Source organism: Oncorhynchus tshawytscha, linkage group LG26 (genome assembly GCF_018296145.1).
Source record: "Oncorhynchus tshawytscha isolate Ot180627B linkage group LG26, Otsh_v2.0, whole genome shotgun sequence".
Taxonomy (NCBI): domain Eukaryota; kingdom Metazoa; phylum Chordata; class Actinopteri; order Salmoniformes; family Salmonidae; genus Oncorhynchus; species Oncorhynchus tshawytscha.
In genome coordinates, this window is record NC_056454.1 from 23,627,373 (window position 1) to 23,653,479 (window position 26,107).

The 26,107-nt window shown below is 45.3% G+C and overlaps 1 protein-coding gene across 1 annotated transcript; it reads right to left on the reverse strand.

The window, feature by feature from the left end:
- Window positions 1-340: 340 nt before the first annotated feature.
- Window positions 341-23,327, reverse strand: LOC112225388 (discoidin, CUB and LCCL domain-containing protein 2). Its single transcript, XM_024389319.2, has 13 exons — window positions 22,977-23,327; window positions 21,284-21,508; window positions 21,003-21,140; window positions 11,126-11,250; window positions 5,240-5,373; window positions 5,113-5,153; window positions 4,617-4,957; window positions 3,833-3,980; window positions 3,553-3,678; window positions 3,362-3,455; window positions 2,918-2,967; window positions 2,706-2,840; window positions 341-2,621 (listed from the first exon to the last, which is right to left on the reverse strand). Exons 1-13 carry the CDS (start codon window positions 23,077-23,079, stop codon window positions 2,203-2,205), a joined length of 2,079 nt encoding a protein of 692 aa, XP_024245087.1. The 5' UTR covers window positions 23,080-23,327; the 3' UTR covers window positions 341-2,202.
- Window positions 23,328-26,107: the final 2,780 nt, after the last annotated feature.

Genomic DNA, 26,107 nt, shown 5'->3' on the forward strand with positions numbered 1-26,107 from the left:
GGAGTTCCTCTGTAGACATTGGAGAACCTTCCAGGACAACAATCTTACCCAAGAACTCAAGGTTGTCATCGCTACCAAAAGGTGCTTCAACAAAGTAGTAAAGGGTCTGAATACTTATGTAAATGTAACATGTTTTTGCACAAATGTTTTAAAAAAGTCAAGGAATCTGAATACTTTGAATGCACTGTATAATTTATACCAGTGCTTGAATATCTATTAAGAAATGATCTCCAAGATATTGATATGAATTCATGTGAAATATAAAGGAATCATTTATGACTTTTTTACCGTCAACCATAATGAACGTGTTGTGCATTAACTCTTTTGTAAAAAACATTACTTATTTTCAATGTCTTTATTTCTCTTTGTACAATCTGTGAACTCACAGAAACACGCACACTGACCTAGGGCCAGCCTTCCTTACTGATGTCCTAACCTTTAACGACACAAGTTAAACTGGTCCAGGATCAGATTTGGTGTTCAGGACGGAGTGAGCTGACAAATGATCTCCTCACATCCATTACTATAGATATGACTAATCAAACACAGATACAGTACACTCATAGGGACAGACATACAAACATAGCTAGCTTCACACAGATGCTCTCTTTAGGACTGCCATACAAAGATTCAACAGACACAGCTACTCGCACAAAGACAATAAGGAAAGTCATCACGTACGTACACACACACACACACACACGAAACACAGCAACACAGAAAAGACAAACAATGTCCAAGAAATACACACAGGAGAGTAATTCAGACACAGATGCACATTCACACGCATACTGTATATTGGAATTTGAAGTGTTTCTGTACATATTGATACATATTCAGTATGCTGACCGGTCACTAGTGTTGTGTCCTCTCCGGACCATCTTTGACAGGATCCATGACCTACACACAGCTCTTTAAGGCTGACGAGGTGACCTACACCAGGGTTTCCCCAAACTTGGTCCCAAAGATTATTTGAACCTGCTGTGTGGTGCTAGAAAAGAAAAAAAACTTGCACCCAGGGTGGGCCCCGGGACAGAGTTTGGCTGGAGGGGACTCTAGCTTCTTCTAACTAGCACACACAGACATCCTACAACCTCTGGATTCTGTGTGAACTTACAGACAGTGGCCATATTTGCATGCATGGCTATATGATGCATAATAGTAAAACACAAGGAAACATTTAGTCTCACTGACATTCTGTAGAGAACTCAGCCCTTCAGTTGGGCAGCTCCTCTCTTGGCTCACCATGACAGCGGATTCTGCCTCAAGTCACTGGTCCTAATCTGGCAGTGTGTGAATCCAATCAGGCAAACACAAATGGCACCTAAACTTTGTGTATGGGGTCTTTTTTTGACCTGTCACCAACCAGTGTCACGTGAGGCAAGGTGTCCATGACAACAGTGTAACCATGAAAACAGTGCAACCATCATTATTTGATGCCTTCCTCGTGGAAGCGGATTCGTCACCGCTGTCCATAATGGTTGGGAACATTCAAGTGAGAGTATGTCCTTTTCAGCAGGAATTATGAAAGAAAAATAAATAAAATAAAATCATTTTGAGTAACTTGAGCACAGGTTTTTGGTGTGGATTTCACTCTAGATGTATGTACAAAGGTGATTGGTTAAATTCAAAAGTTAAGAGATCTGATTTTGAGAACTAACAGATCTAAAAGCCTCCAATCAAAGCGTACCGTAGTAAAAATGACATAGTGTTTGCATAAAGGCCAAAGGTCACCTATTAGAACACATTAGTGGTAGAAACATTGCCTTTCTATCGAAGGCAACCATTTCAGAGAACCTATCTTCAGAGAATTATCTAACTTTTAAAATGACACATGAAAGGAATATAAACTCACAGTTTGACTAAACATAAAATGAAGACACACTGACAGAGTGGATTAAGCCTGTCTGAAACAGTAGTGAGCTCTCCATCTCTCCTCTTTCATGTAGACATTCATCTTTGTGGTTTCAGTGATAAGACTGGTATGGCACTATGCTAGCACTCTCCGGCCACGCATGTATATGTAAACACACACATACTGTACATACAGACTCCTGTGTAGACACACTCACATACCAAGTGAACTAACTTGAAGGCAGTGTGTTTTTTACAGACTCAGACCCAGGTTTTACATCCCCCTCTCTCTGTCAATGGGGGATGTGGTTTATGGTAACGGCCAATCACAGTCCTCACTCCACCCCTTCAGCTCTGCCCCGCTGGCTTCTGAGAGCTGCTCTGAGGCACCTGATAGGCTAGATCCTCAGTGGGCGTGGCCTGTCCTGTACTCTTGGGCGTGTCGTACATTGACCTACCCGATTGCCCACTGTCTGTCCGCGTAAGTAGGGAGGCAGGGCCATGGCCCATGAAGCTGGAGACTGTGGGTGGCTGGCTCAGCAAGGAGCTCCCTGATAGGTGGCTTGCAATGTCAATCACGATGGGTGTGGCGTACTCAGCACCGGAGGCGGGCAGGGGTTCAGCATAGGCGTGGTAGATGTCTGCTGCCATAGGAGCACCGTAGAGGTCAGGGTCAGTGTAGCAGTGGTCAGAACCTTCCTCTGGCTTGAAGGTTGATCTCTGACCTAGTGATGTCACCACACCGCTCACCAGGGGCTGGGCATATTCTAATGGAGGAGATGAAGAGGGTGTGTTACACATATAAACCCTCAGTTCGGTGTGTGTGTGTGTGTGTGTGTGTGAGTATATACCTGCGGGTTTGGCCTGTAGTCTAGGGGCGATCCCTCTTCCTCTGAGCCGGCCCACTTCACTGCTGCAGTAGCGGACTGACTGCTCCCCCTCCGCCATCTTGGACGGCAGGAACTGCTTCATACTCTTCCACCAGTCTGGACAGACACACACACACATTAAAAACACACACACACACACACACACACACACACACAGAGAGTGTTGCGTTTACCTGTACGGTCCCAATGAGGTAAATCATAAGCCCCCTCTGAACTCTTCTTCCTGAGGAGAGAGAAAAAGAGAACAGAGGAGCAAATCAAAGAGTGTGATACTCTGTCCTGATGCTAGGACAGCAGAGTCCCTGCCCATTTTCTGAAAACATCAAAACGTCTTCAAAGACTATCTTAAATAAGACAACTGTCACACCACCCCCCCCACCCCGCAAATAAATTGCGCTTTCCTACACGCACTGACTTTGCTGATAAGTTCTTCACTCTGGAAAAATGTACTTCCTACAGCTGTGATATGTAGTTGTCTCACCAAGCTATCTGAAGATGAATGCACTAACTGTACATCGCTCTAGATAAGAGTGTCTGCTAAATGACTCAAATGTAAATGTGCTTTGTTCGGAGCTACTGAGTGCAAGGGTATTCAGTTGTTACTAGTTAATCATCACCTGTTTCTCCAGTGCCAGGCACAGACCATGGTCAAGACGAGGGCGGTCAGAACCATGACCAACACTGGCACCAACACTGCTGCCAATGCCACATCTATGACCACAACACAACCAGTGTGAACCAATCACGATCATCAACACAACTAGATACTGTAACTATTTTCCCTCCATCTGTTCCCTTCCTCCCTCACCGTTACTGGTGCGTGGGGGCATGGTGGTGTTTCTGATTTCAGGGGTGTGGGTGGTCAAGCCGTACAGTGAGGGGGTGTCTGTGGCCACTGGGGGAGGACGAGGGGGGTGGTTTATCCGTGGCCTAGCTGTCCAATGGGAGAATTGGCAGAACAGTTATAATCACTCTATGCCAAAAGAAAACCTTTGACTGCCCACAAGAAAATCTAATTGACTAATGGGTAAAAAAAATTAAAAAAAATCGAAACTCCTGACTTGCATCTGATTGGCTGGTTTGGTTACCTTGATGGAACTGGCATCCGAGCAGCTCAAACTTAAGGGCAATTCGCTGGTGCCACTGGGTGGGGCTCATCCTCACATATCGCGCCTCGATTGGTGGGATGAAGTTATTGCGCACTTCCTGGAGATAGTTGGTGTTTCCTTGAAAACTCTGTTAGGAAAGAGAAACCGTCTTCAGTACACACAGACATTGAAGCTACAGTATGTTTCCAAATGATATCATGTTATCTTGCCTTTGCCTACTGTATTGTTAATATTATATATGGTTTGTAACAAAATGTTTGATTGCTACCTTCTTGGGGCAGGTTTCTCTCGTAAAATAGATTTTTAACCTTAGTGAGATCATCTCCTGTATAAATATAGGATAAAAAGCAGATCCTGACTAACACAGCCACTCAATCAATCTCCATCCATCTTTAATGAGATGCTGTCCTGCGTGACCACAGGACTTAACAACCACAGTCAGCTCTCATGTTTCCTGCTAAAAACAACCACAATCAATCACTGTTGCCATAGAAACCCCCCCCCACTCTTGTCTAAAGTGGCTTCCTCTCTCCTTAAAAGGGAAAATTCACTCAAAACTATCTTTTGGTATTTCTTTCATTAGTCCACTGTTGATACAGTCCCAACATTTTGGGCATATCAGCAGTCAAGTTTTCAAGATATTGGACTTTCAAGAAGCAAAGTATCACCTGCCACATCATCATGATGATGCAAAATGCCAAAAATATCATTTTTGAGTGGAGTTTCCCTTGAATGTTATTGATGAGAGCAGTGTTTAGTTCACCTTGTCCTGGGTAGCATCTGCCTCCCGATAGGTGCTCCAGTACTGTCCATCGTTGCTATAGAGGACCCGATAGGCTGACACGTAGAACTGATACTCCAGAAGGGTGGAACCTGTAGTGGTGATGCCTGTAATCCTCTTCTCCTTCTTCAGGTCCACCTGTAGCCACTGCTGCTGGTCACTGTGAGCCGACGCCCAGGGAAGCCCCACCCTTTTAAGGCGGGCCCCGGATGGGGCCCACTCGCTGGGCTGGCCAATCACATCACTCCATTCCCACACAGAGGAAGCAGAAAGCTGGGAGTCCCTAACAACGCCCGACTCTAGACCCAGTGTCCCATAGCAACCTGAGAGAGCGAGAGCGAGCGAGAGAAACTGAGTGTATTTTAAGTGGGAGGACACATGGCTGTCTTGGTGATTGTGGTGGCAAGTATAGTTGAAAAGGTTACAGAAGCATGTGTGGCTGTGGTATCATGGTCTGTTGTATTGTAGCTTAACTCACCACTGGTCTTGAAAGTGAAGAGGCTGTTGGACAAGGGACCACTGGAGAAAGAGAGACATAATGATGGAGAGAGATGGAAAGGGAAGAGAATGCAGATGTATTCTCCCAGACAGACAGGAGTACTTACACAGTGGAGGAGACGTTGTTAGCCAGTGAGCCATCGTAGTGAGGGATGCCCTTACTGTTGACCACACTGATCTGACCGCCCACAGAGTTAGACACCACACCTGCATGGATGGCTGCTAGACACACTGGAGATGACTAGAGGAGGGAGAATGAGATATTCATTATGATCTATCCAAGTGTTTAGAAATGTGAATTGTTATGTATGAACATCATCAAATGACTTTATGTCAATTGAATCCTCACTGCTGTAAGAAAAGGGTTCAAACACTGGAGGGAGAAAGAGGGATGATGAGAGGGGGAGATAAGAGCGTGACATCGAGAGAGGAGAGAGACAGATGGGGAGAGGGGGGGAGCGGTCAGTCGGTGGTTAGGATTGTTCCACTGTTAACTGAGAGGCCATATATCCCAGTGAGTGACAGTAATGGCTTGTATAAGATTTTACAGTGAGATAGATCACAAAGAACAGCTCTCAGTTCCCAGACCTCAGCTCCACCGCTAACAGGATGAGTCGGCACGATGATGTCACTTCCCGGCAGGGGGAACCCTGAGTAGCATGAAAAAAAAAAGAAGAAAACTCTGATCCAAGGCCTGTTTTAATAGCTATCTATCTATGAAGTGAAGGTGGTAAATTACCTTTTAATGGCATCAAAGGCTCTGCATCTGTCCTCATGCTCCTAGACCTTAGTGCTGCTTCTGACACCACATTCTTTTGGAGAGATTGGAAACCCTAATTGGTCGACCGATTATGATTTTTCAACCGATTACCGATTATTGGAAGCCCAAAAAAGCCAATACCGATTAAAAATAGGTCGATTTTTAGAAATATATGTGTAATAATGACCATACTGAATGAACAATTGAACACTTTTATTGTTAATATAATACATAAATAGAATCTATTTAGTCTCAAATAAATAATGAAACATGTTCAATTTGGTTTAAATAATGCAAACACCCAGTTGTTGGAGAAGAAAGTAAAAGAGCAATATGTGCCATGTAAAAAAGCTAACGTTTAAGTTCCTTGCTAAGAACATATGAAAGCTGGTGGTTCAATATTCCCAGTTAAGAAGTTATATGTTGCAGTTAAAGGAATTATGACTATTTCTCTCTATACCATTTGTATTTCATATACCTTTGACTATTGGATATTCTTATAGGCATTTTAGTATTGCCAGCCTAATCTCGGGAGTTGATAGGGTTGAAGTCATAAACAGCGATGTGCATTCAAGCATTGCTAATTGCTGCTGGCAAACAGAGTAAAGTGCTGTTTGAATGAATGCTTATGAGCCTGCTGCTGCCTACCACCGCTCAGCCAGACTGCTCTATCAAATCATAGAATTAAGTATAATAAACACAGAAATACAAACCTTTGGTCATTAACATGGTCAAATACAGAAACTATCATTTCGAAAACAAAATGTTTATCAGTGAAATACGTAAGCATTACATATTTTATCAAAAGTCTAAATATTTCTGTTACATTGCACATCCTTCAATGTCATAATTATGTAAAATTCTGGCAAATTAGTTCACAGTTCGCAACAAGCCCGGCGGCCCAACCTGTTGCATATACCCGGACTCTGCTTGCACTGAACGCAAGAGAAGTGACAATTTCCCTAGTTAATATTGCCTGCTAACATTAATTTATTTTAACTAAATATGCAGGTTTAAAAATGTATACTTCTATGTACTGATTTTAAGAAAGGCATTGATGTTTATGGTTAGGTAAATATGTACAACGATTGTGCTTTTTTCGCAAATGCGCTTTTGTTAAATCATTACCCGTTTGGCGAAGTTGAAGTAGACTGTGATTCGTTGATAAATTAACAGGCACCGCATTGATTATATTCAACGCAGGACATGCTAGTTAACCTAGTAATATCATCAACCATGTGTAGTTAACTAGTGATTATGTGAAGATTGATTGTTTTTTATAAGATAAGTTTAATGCTAGCTAGCAACTTACCGTGGCTCCTTGCAAGCCTCAAGGTCCTTTTGACGCTGCACTCACGTAACAGGTGGTCAGCCTGCCATGCAGTTTCCTCGTAGATTGCAATGTAATCGTCCATAATCGGCATCCAAAAAGGCAGATTACCAATGGTTATGAAAACTTCCAAATCGGCCCTAACTAAATCGACCACGCCGATTAAATCGGTCAACCTCTAGTCTACACGGACAAGTTCTTGCCGAGTTTAGATCTTATCTGTCACAAAGATATTAGTTTGTCTCTGTGAATGGTTTATCCTCTGACAAATGTTCCTCAAGGTTCCGTTTTAGGACCACTATTGTTTTCACTATATATTCTACCTATTGGTGATGTCATTCGGAAACACAATGTCAACATTCACTGTTATGCAGACGATACACAGCTGTACATTTCGATGAAACATGGTTGAAGCTCCAAAATTGCCTACCCTGGAAGCCTGTGTTTCAGACATAAGGAAGAGGATGGTGGCAATTTTTTAAACTTTTAAACTGAGAAAAAACAGAGACGCTAGTTCTATGTCCCAAGAAACAAAGAGATCTGCTGTTGGATCTGACCATCTTGATGGTTGTATAGTCGTCTCAAATAAAACTGTATAGGACCTCTTCGTTACTCTGTACCCTGACATATCAAGACTATTTCAAGGACAGCTTTTTTCCATCTTCGTAATGCAAAAATCTGAAACTTTTTGGCGAACAATTAAGCAGCTTTCAAGGTTTTACTGCTAACCTACAAAGCATTACATGGGCTTGCTCCTACCTATGTCTCCGATTTGGTCATGCCGTACATACCTACACAAGAAACAGGCCTCCTTATTGTCCCTAGAATTTTTAAGCAAACAGCTGGAGGCCAGGATTTCTCCTATAGAGCTAGTGTGAGAGACGCAGACTCGGTCTAGACCTTTAAGTCTTTACTGAAGACTTATCTCTTCAGTAGGTCCTATGATTGAGTGTAGTCTGGCCCAGGGGTGCGAAGCTGAAAGTTAAGGCACTGGGGAGAAGAAGCGCCCTTGCTGTATCTGCCTGGCCGGCTCACCTCTCTCCACTGGGATTCTCTGCCTCTGATCCTATTACGGTGGCTGAGTCACTGGCTTACAAGTGCTCTTCCATGCCGTCGCTAGGAGGGATGCGACACTGCCTTGATCTTCCTGTCCGGTTTTGCGCCCCCTTGGGTTTGTGTGGTGGAGGAGATATTTGTGGGCTATACTCAGCTTTGCCTCAGGGTAGTAAGTTGGTGGTCTGTTGATATCCTTCTAGTGGTGTGAAAGCTGTGCTTTGGCAAACTCTCTCTACCGCACCTGCCGTCTTGTCCTCTGAATGCTCAGCTATGATTTACTTCTGAGTTACTGACCTGTTGCACTCTCCACAACCACTCTGGTCATCTATGAACATTTGAACATCTTGAAGAACAATCTGGCCTTACTTTAAGCTTACAATCTCCACCCGGCACATTCAGAAGAGGACTGGCCACCCCTCAGAGTCTGGTTCCTCTCTAGGTTTCTTCCTTTCTAGGGAGTTTTTCCTAGTCTCTGTGCTTCTACACCTGCACTGCTTGCTGTTTGGGGTTTGAGGCTGGGTTTCTGTACAGCACTTTGTGACATCAGCTGATGTAAGACGGGCTTCATAAAAATGTTTTATTTGACTTTGATATACATCCTTCCTTAACTCCTTCCCTCCTTCCGTGAGTTAATACCATATAAAGATCACTGAAAAAGATGGATTGTTTAAACATTTCTCTCTTCTTCAAGCATTCCCTTAGCTTTCAAGTAACTAACGCAGTCATTTGCTGATGTCATCAAATTGATCTATTCATTCATGTATTGGCAAAACACGTACACACACTACTGAACACACATTTAGTGAGACCACAGTTCCCAGCAGTGGGCAGCTGCGTGAGTGAAGTAGGAGGGTTTTCCTGGAAAGGCCCCACATGGGGTTTCACAGCTGACAGGACAGTGGGTAACACCAAAGGCACCGTGTTGTGACACACACACACACTATGCAATCATAGACACGTTCTACACATTCACACACGCATAGACTTTAACCACATAGTCGAGGTACCCACAGGCACTGAACACTTGCCCTCACAGCTCTACAACATCCCAGTAACACACCACATCCGAAGCAGCACCCCACCAAACCACTAACACAAACACACTGCACTGCTCCAAACCACCACACCCAGCAACTCAGCGCACTGACCGCTTTCACACACACACACTCACATAATGCAGGCACACATACATAAACCTTCTCACTCGTTACAACACCTCACACACCAATCCAAAGGTATGGGAGAAGGTACGAGAACTGTTAGAGCAAGAGAGAGAAACAAATTCCTACTGAAAAGTTGACAGTGTGAGAGAGTAAAGTAGAGGTTCAGAGATGGGTGGGTTGCACTGACCCCCATGTGACTTTTGGTGTGGTCCAATGAGCAGCAGATGGCAACGCGCCATAGAAACCAAAGTCAGACTGACTCGGGTTGTAACCCCGTACAGCTCTGTTTGGCTGAACATGGAGAACCAGGAATCCTGTTCTGCTATGCAATCTGCAACACCGCTTACACAAGCTCAGAAACACACACATACCACACCACCAGGTACAAACGTACGCCTGCACGCATGTACACACCACATAGGCACGCTCACATGCACACGCACACACCAGTCTGCTCAGCACTCTCCACCAGATGGACTGGATTAGAAGCTGTTCCTTCGGCCAAACAATTAGCTCACCACCCCCAAACCCCCGTCTCCTCCCCTATGACTCAGAGACACCCCCTGACACACATACATACACACACACTCTCTTGCCCTCCACTGTGCCTCGGAGCGCCAAGTCTAGGACCAAAAGGCTCCTTAACAGCTTCTGCCCCCAAGCCATAAGACTGCTGAACAATTAATAATTAATCAAATGGCCACCGGACTATTTACATTGACCCTCTCCATTTGTTTTTACACTGCTGCCGCTCGCTGTTTATTATCTATGCATGGTCACTTTATCCCTACCTACATGTACAAATTACCTCGACTAACCTGTACCCCAGCACATTGTATATAGCCTCGTTATTGTGTTACTTTTTTACTTTTGTTTATTTGGTAAATATTTTCTTAACTATTTTTTGAACTGCTTTGTTGGTTAGGGCTTGTAAGTAAGCATTTCACGGTAAGGTCTGCACCTATATTCTGCGCATGTGACAAATAAAGTTGGATTTGATTTGAGCCACCCCTGGGCCCCAAACTTCGATAACACCCACAACCCCAAATCTAGCCCTCCCGCCCCCCCATGGCCCCCCGACCCGCCCAGGCATGAGGTCATCATCCGCAGACTCACTCAGCCCACATGACCTCAGACACAGCCGGGGTATTGTGAGGTCATCAGCCTGGGATGTGCATATGCTGAGAGAGGCTCTGTTTACAAAGAACTTTGTGAGGGGGGTTAGGACAGACAAGGTCCAGCAGGGGAAAGAGAGAGTGAATGAGATAGGAAAAAGAGAGATTAGAAGAGAGAGTAAAAGAGATATAGAATGAGAGAGAGAGAGGGGAACATAGCCATGAAGTGAGTCATGACTGTGTGTGTGGCCAGTTAGTTCCTGTGGGGTAGTGGCAGTGGTGGTGGGTACTACTGAGTGGTGAGCAGGACAAAGACAGACTGAGTTGGTGGAGGGGGGTATAGGGCAGTGTGAATCACCTGGGAACTTTGTGCCCTCCACAATGACTAACACTGACACAAATACCACACAAATGCACACATTTACACACACACACAAAGATGCACACACGTGCACAGTTCCTACCCAGTCTGTCTCTATTTTATTGACTTGCTCATCACTCATTACCCAGCACCACTCATGCACATCCAAAAACACACACCATTCCCTGAGTACTCAGCATATACTCACGTCTCTGTAGCCGTGGGGAACGGTCCCAGCAATCTCCCCAACAGAGGTCATACATCCTGCAGGACAGTATCTTGTAAACTCTGCCTCAGTGAAGTGGATTCCTTTGTCGAGACAGGTGATCAGATCTACAAACAGGGATGCAAACTGGTGAAGGTCCAAAACATGCAAAGAAATCTGTAAGAAAGTGGGCCTATTTTCAGAGAACGTGATACCAGGCCAAGTATCACGATACCAAGCAGTAATCGTGACACCACACGGTTTGCCCCAAGAAGTTAGGCACCAAACTGAATTTAAGGAACGCCAGAAAATTACATAGATTTTTAAAATTCATATTTAGCTCAGATTAGATTAGGTATACGCATCCTACCATTGAAGAATATTTTTCAACAGGCTCTTAGTGGTTCCCAACCTTTTTTAAATATATTTTTTATTTTACCCCCTTTTCGTGGTATCCAATTGTTAGTAGTTACTATCTTGTCTCATCGCTACAACTCCCGTACGGGCTCGGGAGAGACGAAGGTCAAAAGCCATGCGTCCTCCGAAACACAACCCAACCAAGCCGCACTGCTCCTTAACACAGCGCGCATCCAACCCGGAAGCCGGCCGCACCAATGTGTCAGAGGAAACACCGTGCACCCAGCGACCTGGTTAGCACACACTGCGCAATGAGACAAGGAAATCCCTACCAGCCAAACCCTCCCTAACCCAGAAGACGCTAGGCCAATTGTGCGTCGCCCCACGGACCTCCCGGTTGCGGCCGGTTACGACAGAGTCTCTGGTGGCACAGCTAGCACTGCCCTAGACCACTGCGCCACCCGGGAGGCCCCGGTTCCCAACCTTTTTTGAAGGGTCGCACACCTTGATGGGATAACAAATTCTGTGGCACACCAAAAATGTCCCTCTTAATATATTCAGTGGTAATGACCTCCATCTCATCCATACTGTAAATCATCCATTTTCTGTGACAAAGACATATATAGATTAAGGGCGTTTTCGTACATCCCCATATGATCTGGATCCTGGAGTGTTTGGCACCCTGATCCTCCCTATAAAGCATTTGTGAAATGCAAACAAACCCTGGCTGAAACTAATCCTGGACCTGAGTTGGTAGCTTTCCAAGATCCTGGACAAGAGTAAATCAAATTGTATTGGTCACATAAACATGGTTATCAGAGGTTAATGCGAGTGTCGCAAAATGCTTGCGCTTCTTGTTCCAACAGTGCAGTAATATCTAACAAGTAATCTGACAATTCCACAATAGATGGTATAAAATACAGATATATATAAGATGAGTAATGTAAGATATATAAACACAATCCAAGATGGCGTAGCAGTCAGCCGTCTTTGTCTCGTCCCATGCATTTATCTTTTTGTACCTTATTCTTCGCATTCTTTTTAATATTTTTCCTAAACCTCAACTTCAAAATACTCTCCTGCCTCACCCAATGTGGTGTGGATCTGTTTTTTTTCTAAAGTATTTATATTTATCTCCGAACTGGAATACCTCAACTGAAGCTAAAAAGTATTTATTTAGTCAGCCACCAATTGTGCAAGTTCTCCCACTTAAAAAGATGGAGAGGCCTGTAATGTTCATCATAGGTACACTTCAACTATGACAGACAAAATGAGAAGAAAGAAAATCCAGAAAATCACATTGTAGGATTTTTAATGAATTTATTTGCAAATTATGGTGGAAAATAAGTATTTGGTCACCTACAAACAAGCAAGATTTCTGGCTCTCACAGACCTGTAACTTCTTCTTTAAGAGGCTCCTCTGTCCTCCACTCATTACCTGTATTAATTGCACCTGTTTGAACTTGTTATCAGTATAAAAGACACCTGTCCCCACAACCTCAAACAGTCACACTCCAAACTCCACTGTGGCCAAGACCAAAAAGCTGTCAAAGGACACCAGAAACAAAATTGTAGACCTGCACCAGGCTGGGAAGACTGAATCTGCAATAGGTAAGCAGCTTGGTTTGAAGAAATAAACTGTGGGAGCAATTATTAGGAAATGGAAGACATATAAGACCACTGATAATCTCCCTCGATCTGGGGCTCCACGCAAGATCTCACCCCGTGGGGTCAAAATGATCACAAGAACGATGAGCAAAAATCCCAGAACCACACGGGGGACCTAGTGAATGACCTGCAGAGAGCTGGGACCAAAGTAACAAAGCCTACCATCAGTAACACACTACGCCGCCAGGGACTCAAATCCTGCAGTGCAAGACGTGTCCCCCTGCTTAAGCCAGTACATGTCCAGGCCCGTCTGAAGTTTGCTAGAGAGCATTTGGATGATCCAGAAGAAGATTGGGAGAATGTCATATGGTCAGATGAAACCAAAATATAACTTTTTGGTAAAAACTCAACTTGTCGTGTTTGGAGGACAAAGAATGCTGAGTTGCATCCAAAGAACACCATACCTACTGTGAAGCATGGGGGTGGAAACATCATGCTTTGGGGCTGTTTTTCTGCAAAGGGACCAGGACGACTGATCCGTGTAAAGGAAAGAATGAAAGGGGCCATGTATCGTGAGATTGAGTGAAAACCTCCTTCCATCAGCAAGGGCATTGAAGATGAAACGTGGCTGGGTCTTTCAGCATGACAATGATCCCAAACACACCGCCCGGGCAACAAAGGAGTGGCTTCGTAAGATGCATTTCAAGGTCCTGGAGTGGCCTAGCCAGTCTCCAGATCTCAACCCCACAGAAAATCTTTGGAGGGAGTTGAAAGTCTGTGTTGCCCAGCAACAGCCCCAAAACATCACTGCTCTAGAGGAGATCTGCATGGAGGAATGGGCCAAAATACCAGCAACAGTGTGTGAAAATCTTGTGAAGACTTACAGAAAACGTTTGACCTCTGTCATTGGCAACAAAGGGTATATAACAAAGTATTGAGATAAACTTTTGTTATTGACCAAATACTTATTTTCCACCATAATTTGCAAATAAATTCATTAAAAATCCTACAATGTGATTTTCTTTCTCATTTTGTCTGTAGTAGTTGAAGTGTACCTATGATGAAAATTACAGGCCTCTCATCTTGTTAAGTGGGAGAACTTGCACAATTGGTGGTGACTAAATACTTTTTTGCCCCACTGTATCTAGCTATCAGCTATCAGTCAGTAGTCAGCTAACCACTCCTAGCAGTCATCAGCTAACCTTTTGCTCGGAAAGCTCTCGCCAGTTCGTACAACACATTTCAAACCAGAGCATACCGGACCTATTTCTCTCTCTCCATATCCCTGGATTCCTACCGCAAACTCTGAACCTTTTCATCTGGATCATCACAGGTAGCTAACCGCAACCCGGGTTGACTACTCTTGGCTAACGTTTCCATCCCGGAGCTAGCACCAACTAGCCTGGAGCTAGCCCATGCTAGACCCATCTCCCGGCTAGGGCTCCTGGGCTACTCCTGAAGCCCACTCCTCGGCTACAACATCCGGACCCCTTCTACTGCCGGTACGGGGCATGGAACCCCGCCGATACTTCACGACTGGAATACCGACATAATCTGCCCGAGGATACCAACTGGCCACTCAGGCGCGACGTCCCCTGAAGGCCCATTCTACTAACAGCAGCTACCTAGAGCATATTGGACTGTTAGCTGATCCATCGGCCAGTTTCTTGGACCACTATACCCATTTTGCCAATTGGACTTGGATCCCTCTGATACTTGGAACCCTACTAATTACACAACGTCACCGCACAAGGAGGCAAAAACAGACTTTCCCCCGTTGCAACGTCCATCTAAGGCCCTTATGGTAGCTTGCTAGCTCCGGCCTGCTAACTGCCTGAATCGCCGTGTCCCCAGTCAGCCCAACCACCCACTGGACCCACATGATCATTTGGCTATGCATTCCTCTCCCTAATATCAATATGCCTTGTCCATTACTGTCTTGGTTAGTAATTACTGTCTTGTTTCACTGTAGAGCCTCTAGCCCTGCTAAATATGCCTTAACCAACCATGTTGTTCCACCTCCCACATATGCGATGACATCACCTGGTTTAAACGTCTCTAGAGATTATATCTCTCTCATCATTACTCAATGCCTAGATTTACCTCCAATGTACTCACATCCTACCTTACTTTTGTCTGTACACTATGCCATGAATCTATGCTATCGTGCCCATAAACCTGCTCCCTTTACTCTCTGTTCCGAACGTGCTAGACGGCCAGTTCGTATAGCCTTTAGCCGTACCCTTATCCTACTTCTCCTCTGGTGATGTAGAGGTTAATCCAGGACCTGCAGTGCCTAGCTCCACTCCTACTCCCCAGGTGCTCTCATTTGTTGACTTCTGTAACTGTAAAAGCCTTGGTTTCATGCATGTTAACATTAGAAGCCTACTCCCTAAGTTTACTTTATTCACTGCTTTAGCACATTCTGCCAGCCCAAATGTCTTAGCAGTGTCTGAATCCTGGCTTAGGAAAACCACCAAAAACCCTGACATTTCCATCACTAACTATAACATTTTTCCGCCAAGATAGAACTGCCAAAGGGGGCGGTGTTGCAATCTACTACAGAGATAGCCTGCAGAGTTATGTCTTACTATCCCGGTCTGTCCCAAAACAATTTGAGCTTCTACTTCTAAAAATTCACCTTTCCAGAAACAAGTCTCTCACCGTTGCCGCTTGCTACTGATAAATTGAGAATTTCAATAAGCATTTTACTATGGCTGGCCATGCTTTCCACCTGGCTACCCCTACCCCGGTCAACAGCCCTCCGCTCCCCACAGCAACTCGCCCAAACCTCTCCCACTTCTCCTTCACCCAAATAGCTGATGTTCTGAAAGAGCTGTAAAATCTGGACCCCTATAAATCAGCCGGGCTAGACCATCTGGACCCTCTCTTTCTAAAATTATCTGCAGAAATTGTTGTAACCCCTATTACTAGCCTGTTCAACCTCTCTTTCATATTGTATGAGATTCCCAGATTGGAAAGCTGCCGTGGTCATCCCCCTCTTCAAAGGGGGAGACATTCTAGACCCAAACTGCTACAGACCTATATTTATTCTACCCTGCCTTTCTAAGGTCTTTGAAAGCCAAAAACAGATTACCGACCATTTTGAATCTCACCATACCTTCTCCGCTATGCAATCTGGTTTCAGAGCTGGTCATGGGTGCACCTCAGGCATGCTCAAGGTCCTAAACGATATCATAACCGCCATCGATAAGAGACAACACTATTTAGCTGTATTCATCGACCTGGCCAAGGCTTTCGACTCTGTCAATCACAACATTCTTATTGGCAGACTCAACAGCCTTGGTTTCTCAAATGATTGCCTCGCTTGGTTCACCAATTACTTCTCTGATAGAGTTCAGTATGTCAAATCGGAGGGCCTGTTGTCCGGACCTCTGGCAGTCTCTATGGGGGTGCCACAGGGTTCAATTCTCGGGACGACTCTCTTCTCTGTATACACTAATGATGTCACTCTCGCTGCTGGTGATTCCCTGATCCACCTCTACGCAGACGACACCATTCTGTATACCTCTGGCCCTTCGTTGGACTCTGTGTTAACTAACCTCCAGATGAACTTCAATGCCACACAACTGTCCTTCCGTGGCCTCCAACTGCTCTTAAATGCAAGTAAAACTAAATGCATGCTCTTCAACCGATCACTGCCCGCACCTCCAGCATCACTACTCTGGACGGTTCTGACTTAGAATATGTGGACAACTACCTAGGTGTCTGGTTAGACTGTAAACTCTCCTTCCAGACTCACATTAAACATCTCCAATCCAAAATTAAATCTAGAATCAGCTTCCTATTTCGCAACAAAGCATCCTTCACTCATGCTGCCAAACATACCCACGTAAAACTGACCATCCTACCGATCCTCGATTTCGGTGATGTCATTTACAAAATAGCCTCCAACACGCTACTCAACAATGCAGTCTATCACAGTGCCATCCGTTTTGTCACCAAAGCCCCATATACTACCCACTACTGCGACCTGTATGCTCTCGTTGGCTGGCCCTCGCTTCACTCTTCGCCAAACCCACTGGCTCCAGGTCATCTATAAGTCTTTGCTAGGTAAAGCCCCGCCTTATCTCAGCTCACTGGTCACCATAGCAGCACCCACCCGTAGCACGCGCTCCAGCAGGTATATCTTACTTGTCACCCCCAATTCTTCCTTTGGCCGCCTCTCCTTCCAGTTCTCTGCTGCCAATAACTGGAACGAACTGCAAAAATCTCTGAAGCTGGAGACTTACCTCCATCACTAGCTTTAAGCACCAGCTGTCAGAGCAGCTCACAGATCACTGCACCTGTACATAGCTCATCTGTAATAGCCCGTCCAATCTACCTCATCGCCATACGGTATTTATTTGTCTTGCTCAGTATCTCAACTTGAACATTCATCCTACCATTCCAGTGTTGAATTGCTATATTGTAATTATTTTGCCACTATGGCCTATGTATTGCCTTACCTCTGTTATCCTACCTCATTTGCACATGCTGTGTATAGATTTTACAACTATATTATTGATTGTATGTTTGTTTATTCCATGTGTAACTGTGTTGCTGTATGTGTTGAACTGCTTTGCTTTATCTTGGCCAGGTCACAGTTGCAAATGAGAACTTGTTTTTAACTAGCCTACCTGGTTATAGGTTAAATTTAAAAAATGTAAGTGTCATTAAAGTGACTAGTGATCCAATTATTAAAGTGGCCAATGATTTGAGACTGTATGTAGACAGCAGCCTCTCTGTGTTAGTGATGGCAGTCTGATGGCCTTGAGATAGAAGCTGTTTTCAGTCTCTCGGTCCCAGCTTTGTTGCACCTGTACTGACCTCGACTTCTGGATGGAGCGGGGTGAACAGGCAGTGGCTCGGTTGGTTGTTGTCCTTGATTATCTTTTTGGCCTTACTGTGACAGCTGGTGCTGTAGGTGTCCTGGAGGGCAGGTAGTTTGTCCCCGGTGATGCGTTGTGTAGACCACACCACCCTCTGGAGAGCCTTGCACTTGAAGGTGGTGCAGTTGCCGTACCAGGCAGTGAAACAGCCCGACAGGATGCTCTCAATTGTGCCTCTGTAAGAGTTTGTGAGGGTTTTAGGTGACAAGCCAAATTTCATCTGCCTCCTGAGGTTGAAGAGGCGCTGTTGCACCTTCTTCACCACACTCTGTGTGGGTGGACTATTTCAGTTTGTGCGTCCGTGATGTGTAGATTGAGGAACTTAACTTTCCACCATCTCCACTACTGTCCCGTTGATGTGGATAGGGGGTTGCTCCCTCTGCTGTTTCTTGAAGTCCATGATCATCTCCTTTGTTTTGTTGACGTTGAGTGAGAGGTTGTTTTCCTGACACCACACTCAGAGTGCCCTCACCTCCTTCCTGTAGGCCGTCTCGTCGTTGTAGGTAATCAAACGCACTACTGCTGTGTTGTCTGCAAATGTGATGATTGAGTTAGAGGCGTGCATGACCACGCAGTCATTGGTGAACAGGGAGTACAGGAGGGTCTGAGCACGCACCCTTGTGGGGCCCCAGTGTTGAGGATCAGCGAAGATGTTGTTTCCTACCTTCACCACCTGGGGGCAGCCCGTCAGAAAGTCCAGGACCCAATTGCACAGGGTGGGGTTGAGAACCAGGGCAAGCTTGTAGAACTGCCATAGTCAATGAACTGCATTCTTACATATGTATTCGTCTTGTCCAGATGGGACAAGCGGCATAGGCAAGAGTACCAGGTATTGTGACACTACAGCGCAAGTCGTGTGGAAATTTGGACACAAGCAGAACAGACACGCAGAGGGACCGACACACACACACACAGTGTGCTGTAACGGGAGACATGGTCATTTAAAAAAAAAGAAAAAACACTGAAGGGATGCCCACAAGGTTAGAAATCCCCATCCAGTCACTGAGGATGATAACGCTCTCCAACATATGAATGTGTAATAACATATCCATCTGTCTTTCACCCCATCTCTTCCTCTCTCCTCAGTAATTTGATTTCCTTCTTTCAGAGGATGTGGATAAAAGCTTTGTTCTCTCTTTGTATCTCCCTCATCTCTCTCTCCACCCCCCCCTGCATCCCCCTTTAGTTTCCTCCATCTTCCTTTCCCATATATCTCTCCTTCATCTCTTCCCTCCCCACAGTACTCCAGGGAGACTGCCGATGTAAACAGACTCCTGACACAACAGAAGTGTGACCACACACTGGATCTGCAGTGGACAGCGCTAATGGCTCTCAGCGCGCACACACACACACACACACACACAGTCTGTGCCACTCTAGTCTGCAGAGATGTACAGCTCTTTGGAGTGCTGTGTGACGAAGCCCAGCCACACTGGGACAGGTTGGGCTTCATCTAAGGGTTCTGGATATGTACACACTGTTCCCAACACTCTCACTGCAACAGCACACCTCATCATTAAGGCTGGGATTCAATCCGATCACGCTTAGAGACAATGCAGATTTTAAAGGCGCTTAGAGACGGGCTGCAGTAATCGACAATTTAACCGTGAGAAAACCCACCTACCTCTCCAGAACAGCGACCCCAGTTGTTGTCGGCAAGTAGTCTAGTGGTTAGAGCATTGGATCAGTAACCAGAAGGTTACTGGATCAAATCCCAAAGCTGACAAGGTAAAAATCTGTAGTTCTGTCTGAGCAAGGCAGTTAACCCACTGTGCCCCGGGCGCTGAAGACGTGGATGTTGATTAAGGCAGCCCCCCGCACATCTCTGATTCAGAGGGGTTGGGTTAAATGCAGAAGACACATTTCAGTTGAATACATTCAGTTGGACAACTTTCCCTTGTCAACTCCAATGTTGTCATTAAAACATTGTTTGATTGGTTGACAAGGTAAACTACGCTCATTTGTCAACCATGCGCGGCAGCCGCTCAAGACTTCAGCTAATTTAATCTTTTGGCGCCTCAAGCGCTGAGCCATCAGCACCATCCACGGGACCGAGCAGCTTACAAAACTGCAGACATTTTGTCGCTCACCACCCTACTCCCATTGAAGTCTATGCGACCTTCGCCGCTTCCTGCGGCCCGTCTGTAAACGCCTTAAAGGCAATGTTACCCCGTTCGCAGGAGATCGCATTCAAGGTAAACAATGCAGATGTCGCCTCAATTGGAAATTACCTTTAAATGTGAAGCGCACTATATACAGTTGTTTCAGATTGAACATCCCTGTCCTTCCATCTGCCCTCGACCAAAACGCTCCTTTAACTTCCTTCTCTACTCACATCCCATCTCACCTTTTCTTATACCCTCTCTCTATTTCTCTCTCACACACATTCACATAAAGACACACAAAACACATCCACACATTGCAAGCTCACATGTACACATGCATGATGAACACACACACAGAGCTGCAGTATCTCTAGATATAGAACTCCAGTATTAAAACACACACACACGGTTATGTGGAGATAAATGCCAGCTGTAATACTCCCCAGGCATTCTCCATGTCTATCATGTTACGGCAGATCACATCTCCCTGTAACGGAATTCACTCCATACATCTCACACACACTGACAGAGAGAGCAGCATGAGATACCACTTACAGACAACACAGTCAGTCTCATACATTTAAAATAGTTATTTATCCAGTAAGGAAAATGAGCTAAAGGGAGAGAGAGTAGACGAGGAGGAATGGGGAAAAAAAGAGGGAGCAGAGAAGCATTTATAATAGGACTCACATGAGACCCTGCGACTCCCAATCATGCAAACACACACTGCTACCTAGGCAACTCCCTCGGCCATGGGGGCACAATGTTACTGTAAAACAATCTATTGTAATCTCAACTAAGAATTAACACAGCAGTCTATAATGGGTGACATTGTCATATCTGAGGATTGGGACACCAGCAGCAGCTTGAACGATCACCTCACAGCTAGGATGCAGTTCAGACCCCAACCCATTGTACCTGTGTGTTCTATGGTGGAGTAGGACAGGGAGAAGCCCCGCCCACTGCGGTGAGTTCCACTCATGAACTGGATGGTGACCCGGTTCCCACCGGACTGGATGAGCTCCGGAACCTTCAGACCCAGACCACAGAACTTCACTGGGGGTCAGGAGGAGAGGGGTAAGTTACTTAATCTTGCACTCTGATGTAGTGGTTATTATCTACATTCAGATAGTGGTACAGACATTTATGTTGATTGATGATGTACATTTCAGCCATTCCCCATCCTATCCCTCTCTCACCTATCTGGGTCCTCTGGGGTCCTACACCGTCGTAGATTCTGAGGTAGTTGACCTGACAGTTGTTGTCCTCTATGTCCAGGTCAGCGAAGCGGAAGTGTATCCTCCGGCCCTGCGGCACACTGATCTCCCACTCACACACCGTGTGGTTGGGGTAAGTCCCGGGGTAACCCAGAGAGGACAAGGTCCCACTGCTAGGGCCCAACACACTGGGGCCACAACCATCACCTGTACACACACACACCGAGTGACTTAGGGGAGACATACATGTACTGTTCCTACCCACACATAATGGGTGGATGTATATGCACATAAGGGTTGTGTTACAACTACACATTATGGATAAATCTAGAGTTAGAAATATCAGTGGGATAGACATGTTCAGACTTTGACACACCAGTAGTTTGGACAGGAGAGGGTGAGTGTAAGGATTTTACCATCACGGTTTAGTTTAGAGGATTCCAAAGGAGTTCTAGTGAACAAATCCATTGCAGCCGGTTTAAGTCAATCCTGACCGTGGTTTTTGGCTTGACCCTGGCCTATACTGTACTAGGCCCAGTCAGAGGCCTGATTCGACCAAGTAGTCTGTCCTTTAATCCATTTAAAGTCAAGCTAGGTGGAATCCACCCCATATTGGTACACTTTACAGATGTGCGAAAACTGAGAGGTAAAGACTAGAGCTATAGTGGAATAGGCTAGGGCTAGTTTTCGGAAAAGAGATATCAGTGGACAGTTGTGCGTCATGGGCTGAGTGGATCCACGGCTGGGCTGGTGTCATGTAACGTAACTGACATATTATTCAGATGAACTTGACAACAACTGGACTCCCTTCGATACATGTGTTTTCGTAGCAGTTTAGGATAATACTTTCGCTCACCCTAAACCTTTTTTCCTAACCTCGAACTAAATTATCCTACCTGCTATGTTAATTCTCATAACCTGCTACCCCCCCAAAAAAAAAAAAAAAGAAAATCATAGTTGTATCGAAGTGCCGTGTTTTCTGTGGATCTAAACACAGCGACCTCCCCACCCCTCCTGACCTAGAGAAGCAGCGTTTGATTAGTTTACCAACCAAATGCGGTACTCTGCCACCAATGTTTACAAAATACGTTTTAAAAAATGTCCCAAATGTCCAAGTGAAAATTTGAGAAGAGATAAGTTTCTGAACCAAGGTTGTGGGGTTAGATAGACTGTTGTTATTTAACTCGTTACTAGCCTACCCGTACCGCCAAGAGACGCTGAGGCTGTTTACCTCTCTACCACTTCAACCCCTCCCCCTCCGTTAGAATTTGACCAAATGGTGTATTCTCTTTTATCAGCTGAAATCCTGCCCACAAATTACTATTGTTTATTTTGCACTGCCTGTCCTTTATATCTAGGCTAAACACTTAACCAATTCTAATGACTACCAAACTACTCGGAGAAAAGAGCAACTTTTGCAGTCTGTGATTCTGGCTACATATTTGGGAGAGAAGGAAGCAGTCGAGCCATGTAAGGTAGGCTATCTAGCGATCCGCTCTTCTCAACCTTGTTGAGGCGCAGCAGCATAATCTCTGCCGCTGGCTATCCGGAATGCAACAAAGCAGACACACTTCATACTAACACTGCGTCAAAGCGAATGTGGTACTGTCTATATGTGTCCAGTGTACACTTGTATTACACATGGTTACATTAAGTGGCACCGACCGACACCAACCTTTCTGCGCTCGACTGCTTCTGGCGGTGAGGATGATGAGAGTCGACAGGAAGAAAAGCCCGGCCTCTGTCGGTCCCCTGCCCACCATTACCGCTCTGCCCATAGCAGCCTGCAGTCCGAATGCATACTGCTCGTTTTCACACCGGTGAAATCAGAGTTTAGTCTTTATAGGCAGTTTAAAACGCTGCTCCGCAAAACCTCCGTCCTCAGTCAAACCCGCTACTTCTTCTTTCTGCGCTCGGAAACGTGCGACGCTCTCTCTGAAAAACACAGCGCGGGTTGCGGTCAGATTCGTTTTCACAACTGAATCTGAAGGAACATTACCCAAACTGCTGTAGAGCGACTTCCTCCACTTCAGCTCCTCCCACACTGCAATATGATTCAATAGGAATCCGAAATCCACCAAGTGGTATGACGGAAGAAATTAAGAAATATTAAGTATCCTGCAACGAATGTTCCCCGTTGAACGCGATATGGATGAACCAGATAATCAGCATTCACTGGAGGACAAAGTGTTATAGGTCTACAACCTATTGCCCATACCACTATATACTGTACCTGCCCAATGCCATGGCCAATGACCCAACCACAGTGTCAGTACAGTACTTAGTTGTTGTGTACAGATAGAAGGGTTACTTTTTCTCTCCAATAACACTGAGTGGCCTAGTTATTGACTGTCTGTTGTAATTAGTAGCTTGTATGCCAGTAAACATCTATAATTAATGAACACATTTTGTCCAGTGTCCAGATGTTCCTGAGTCCCAGTGGTGCATTAGTTTCTTTCTACATTTATGTCACACACACATCATGCGGTTACTATGTCTCAGGCACACTTGGCAGAGAGGGAAGAACAAGATAGTTGCATCAAAATCCAAAGCAAGCTAACTGAGTATCCATTAGTAACCCGTAGCAACAAACAGTGTTTTCGCCAGTGAGGAGCCTAGTGTAGGTGTGTGTGTGTAGGTCTACAGTTGAGGAATCTGAATGCATACAGATGTTTTCAACAGGGACATGATTTCTGCTGTGTAGAGGAGTGGCCGAAAATTGTCTCGTTATTGAATATTATGTCCTCTCTCTCTACCTCTCTAGTGTGTAAAGTTTGTCGGAATTCCAGTAATGTGTGTTATTGGAGTGGTCTTATCAGTAGATGCCCTGGGAAAAGGCTGGGCTACGCCGGTTACGCAGCAGACAGCAAAACCGTTCTCCTGCAGAAATTTCTAGGCAGTGGATAGTGGCTGGAATCCTCCTCTCTTACCAGCTAACTTCTCACATTGACCAAATGTGTTGTCTAAAAGTAATACAACATGTGATTCAAATGATCTAAATAGCAGAAATATGTTTCTGATTAGGAGGTTGACCTCTGCCCCTGGATAGAAATAAAGGATGGCATTGAGCAGTACACCACATCAGTCACTGGCTTCATCAATAAGTGCATCGATGACGTCGTCCCCACTGTGACTGTACGTACATACCCCAACCAGAAGCCATGGATTACAGGCAACATCCGCACTGAGTTAAACGGTAGAGTTCCCTCTTTCAAGGAGTGGGACTTTAACCCGGAAGCTTATAAGAAATCACGCTATGCCCTCCGACAAACCATCAAACAGGCAAAGCATCAATACAGGACTAAGATCGAATTGTACTAAATCGGCTCCAATGCTTGTCGGATGTGGCAGGGCTTGCAAATTATTACAGACTATAAAGGGAAGCACAGCCGAGAGCTGCCCAGTGACACGAGCCTACCAGACGAGCTAAATTACTTCTATGCTCGCTTCGAGGCAAGTAATACTGAAACATGCTTGAGAACTTTACTGGAACTAAGGGGCCTCGCCCGAACCATGAAAAACAGACCCAAACCTTTATTTTTCCTCCATCAAACTTTACAGGCACTATGCATTGGGGCCAGTAGCATTCTAGTGGTATCTGCCAAACCCAGATTTGTCCGTCGGACTATCAGATGGTGAAGCGTGATTCAGCCGACACTTGGCATTGGGAATCTTAGGCTGTTCGGCCATGGAAACCACTTTCATGAAGCTCCAGACGAACAGTTCTTGTGCTGATGTTGCTTCCAGAAGCAGTTTGGAACTTGGCAGTGAGTGTTGCAACCGATGACAGAAGATTTGTATGCGCTATGTGCTTCATCACTCTGCGATCCCATTCTGTGAACTTTTGTGGCCTAGCACTTCGCGGCTGAACCGTTGTTGCTCCTAGACTTGTCCACTTCACACTAACAGCACTTACAGTTGACCAGGGAAGCTCTAGCAGCACAGAAATTTGACAAACTGACTTGTTCAAAAGGTGGCATCCTATGACAGTGCCACACTGAGTCACTGAGCTCTTCAGTAAGACCATTCTACTGCTAATGCTTGTCTATGGAGATTGCATGGCTGTGTGCTCGATTTTGTACACCTGTCAGCAACGGTGTTGCAGAAATAGCCGAATACACTAATTTGAAGGGATGTCCACATTCCTTTGTATATACAGTATAATGTACCTCCATAGTATTACACTCATCCTGTTTTTTTTTATAAAAACAAATATTTAACCTTTATTTAACTCGGCAAGTCAGTTAAGAACAAATGATTATTTACAATGACGGCCTACCCCGGCCAAACCCAGACAACGCTGGGCCAATTGTGCGCCGCCCTATGGTTACCATGGCAGCCACACAGTGTGATGGATACAGCCAGCAGGCTGGGAGAGCGACACCATGGTTACAGGGCTCTGAGTGTTTGCAGGGCTCTGAGATGTTGAAGGATATCGGTGTCTGTCCGTGTGCTCCTCAGATGAGTAACCCCGCCTCCCCCTGTCCCCCCCTCTCTCTCTCTCTCTCTCTCTCTCTTTTAGTCAGTCTAGACAGGAACCAACACGACACAACTGCACCCTTTCTCTGCCTCACACTTCCAAAGACAACAATAATAACTCCAGAGTTTACACCTCAATCCCCTACTCCTCCTTGGTTAAGATTCTGAGGGAAAGGAGGATGGAATGGAATCTGTCAACACACGCTTTGAGCTCATGTTTGATTGGCAGTGTCCCTGTTTGATGACGTCACTGTTAAGGTGACTTTTTGGTATGAAGGAGAAGTCCCATCTGGACAACAGGCCAGGCTCATTACTGGGAGATGGAGA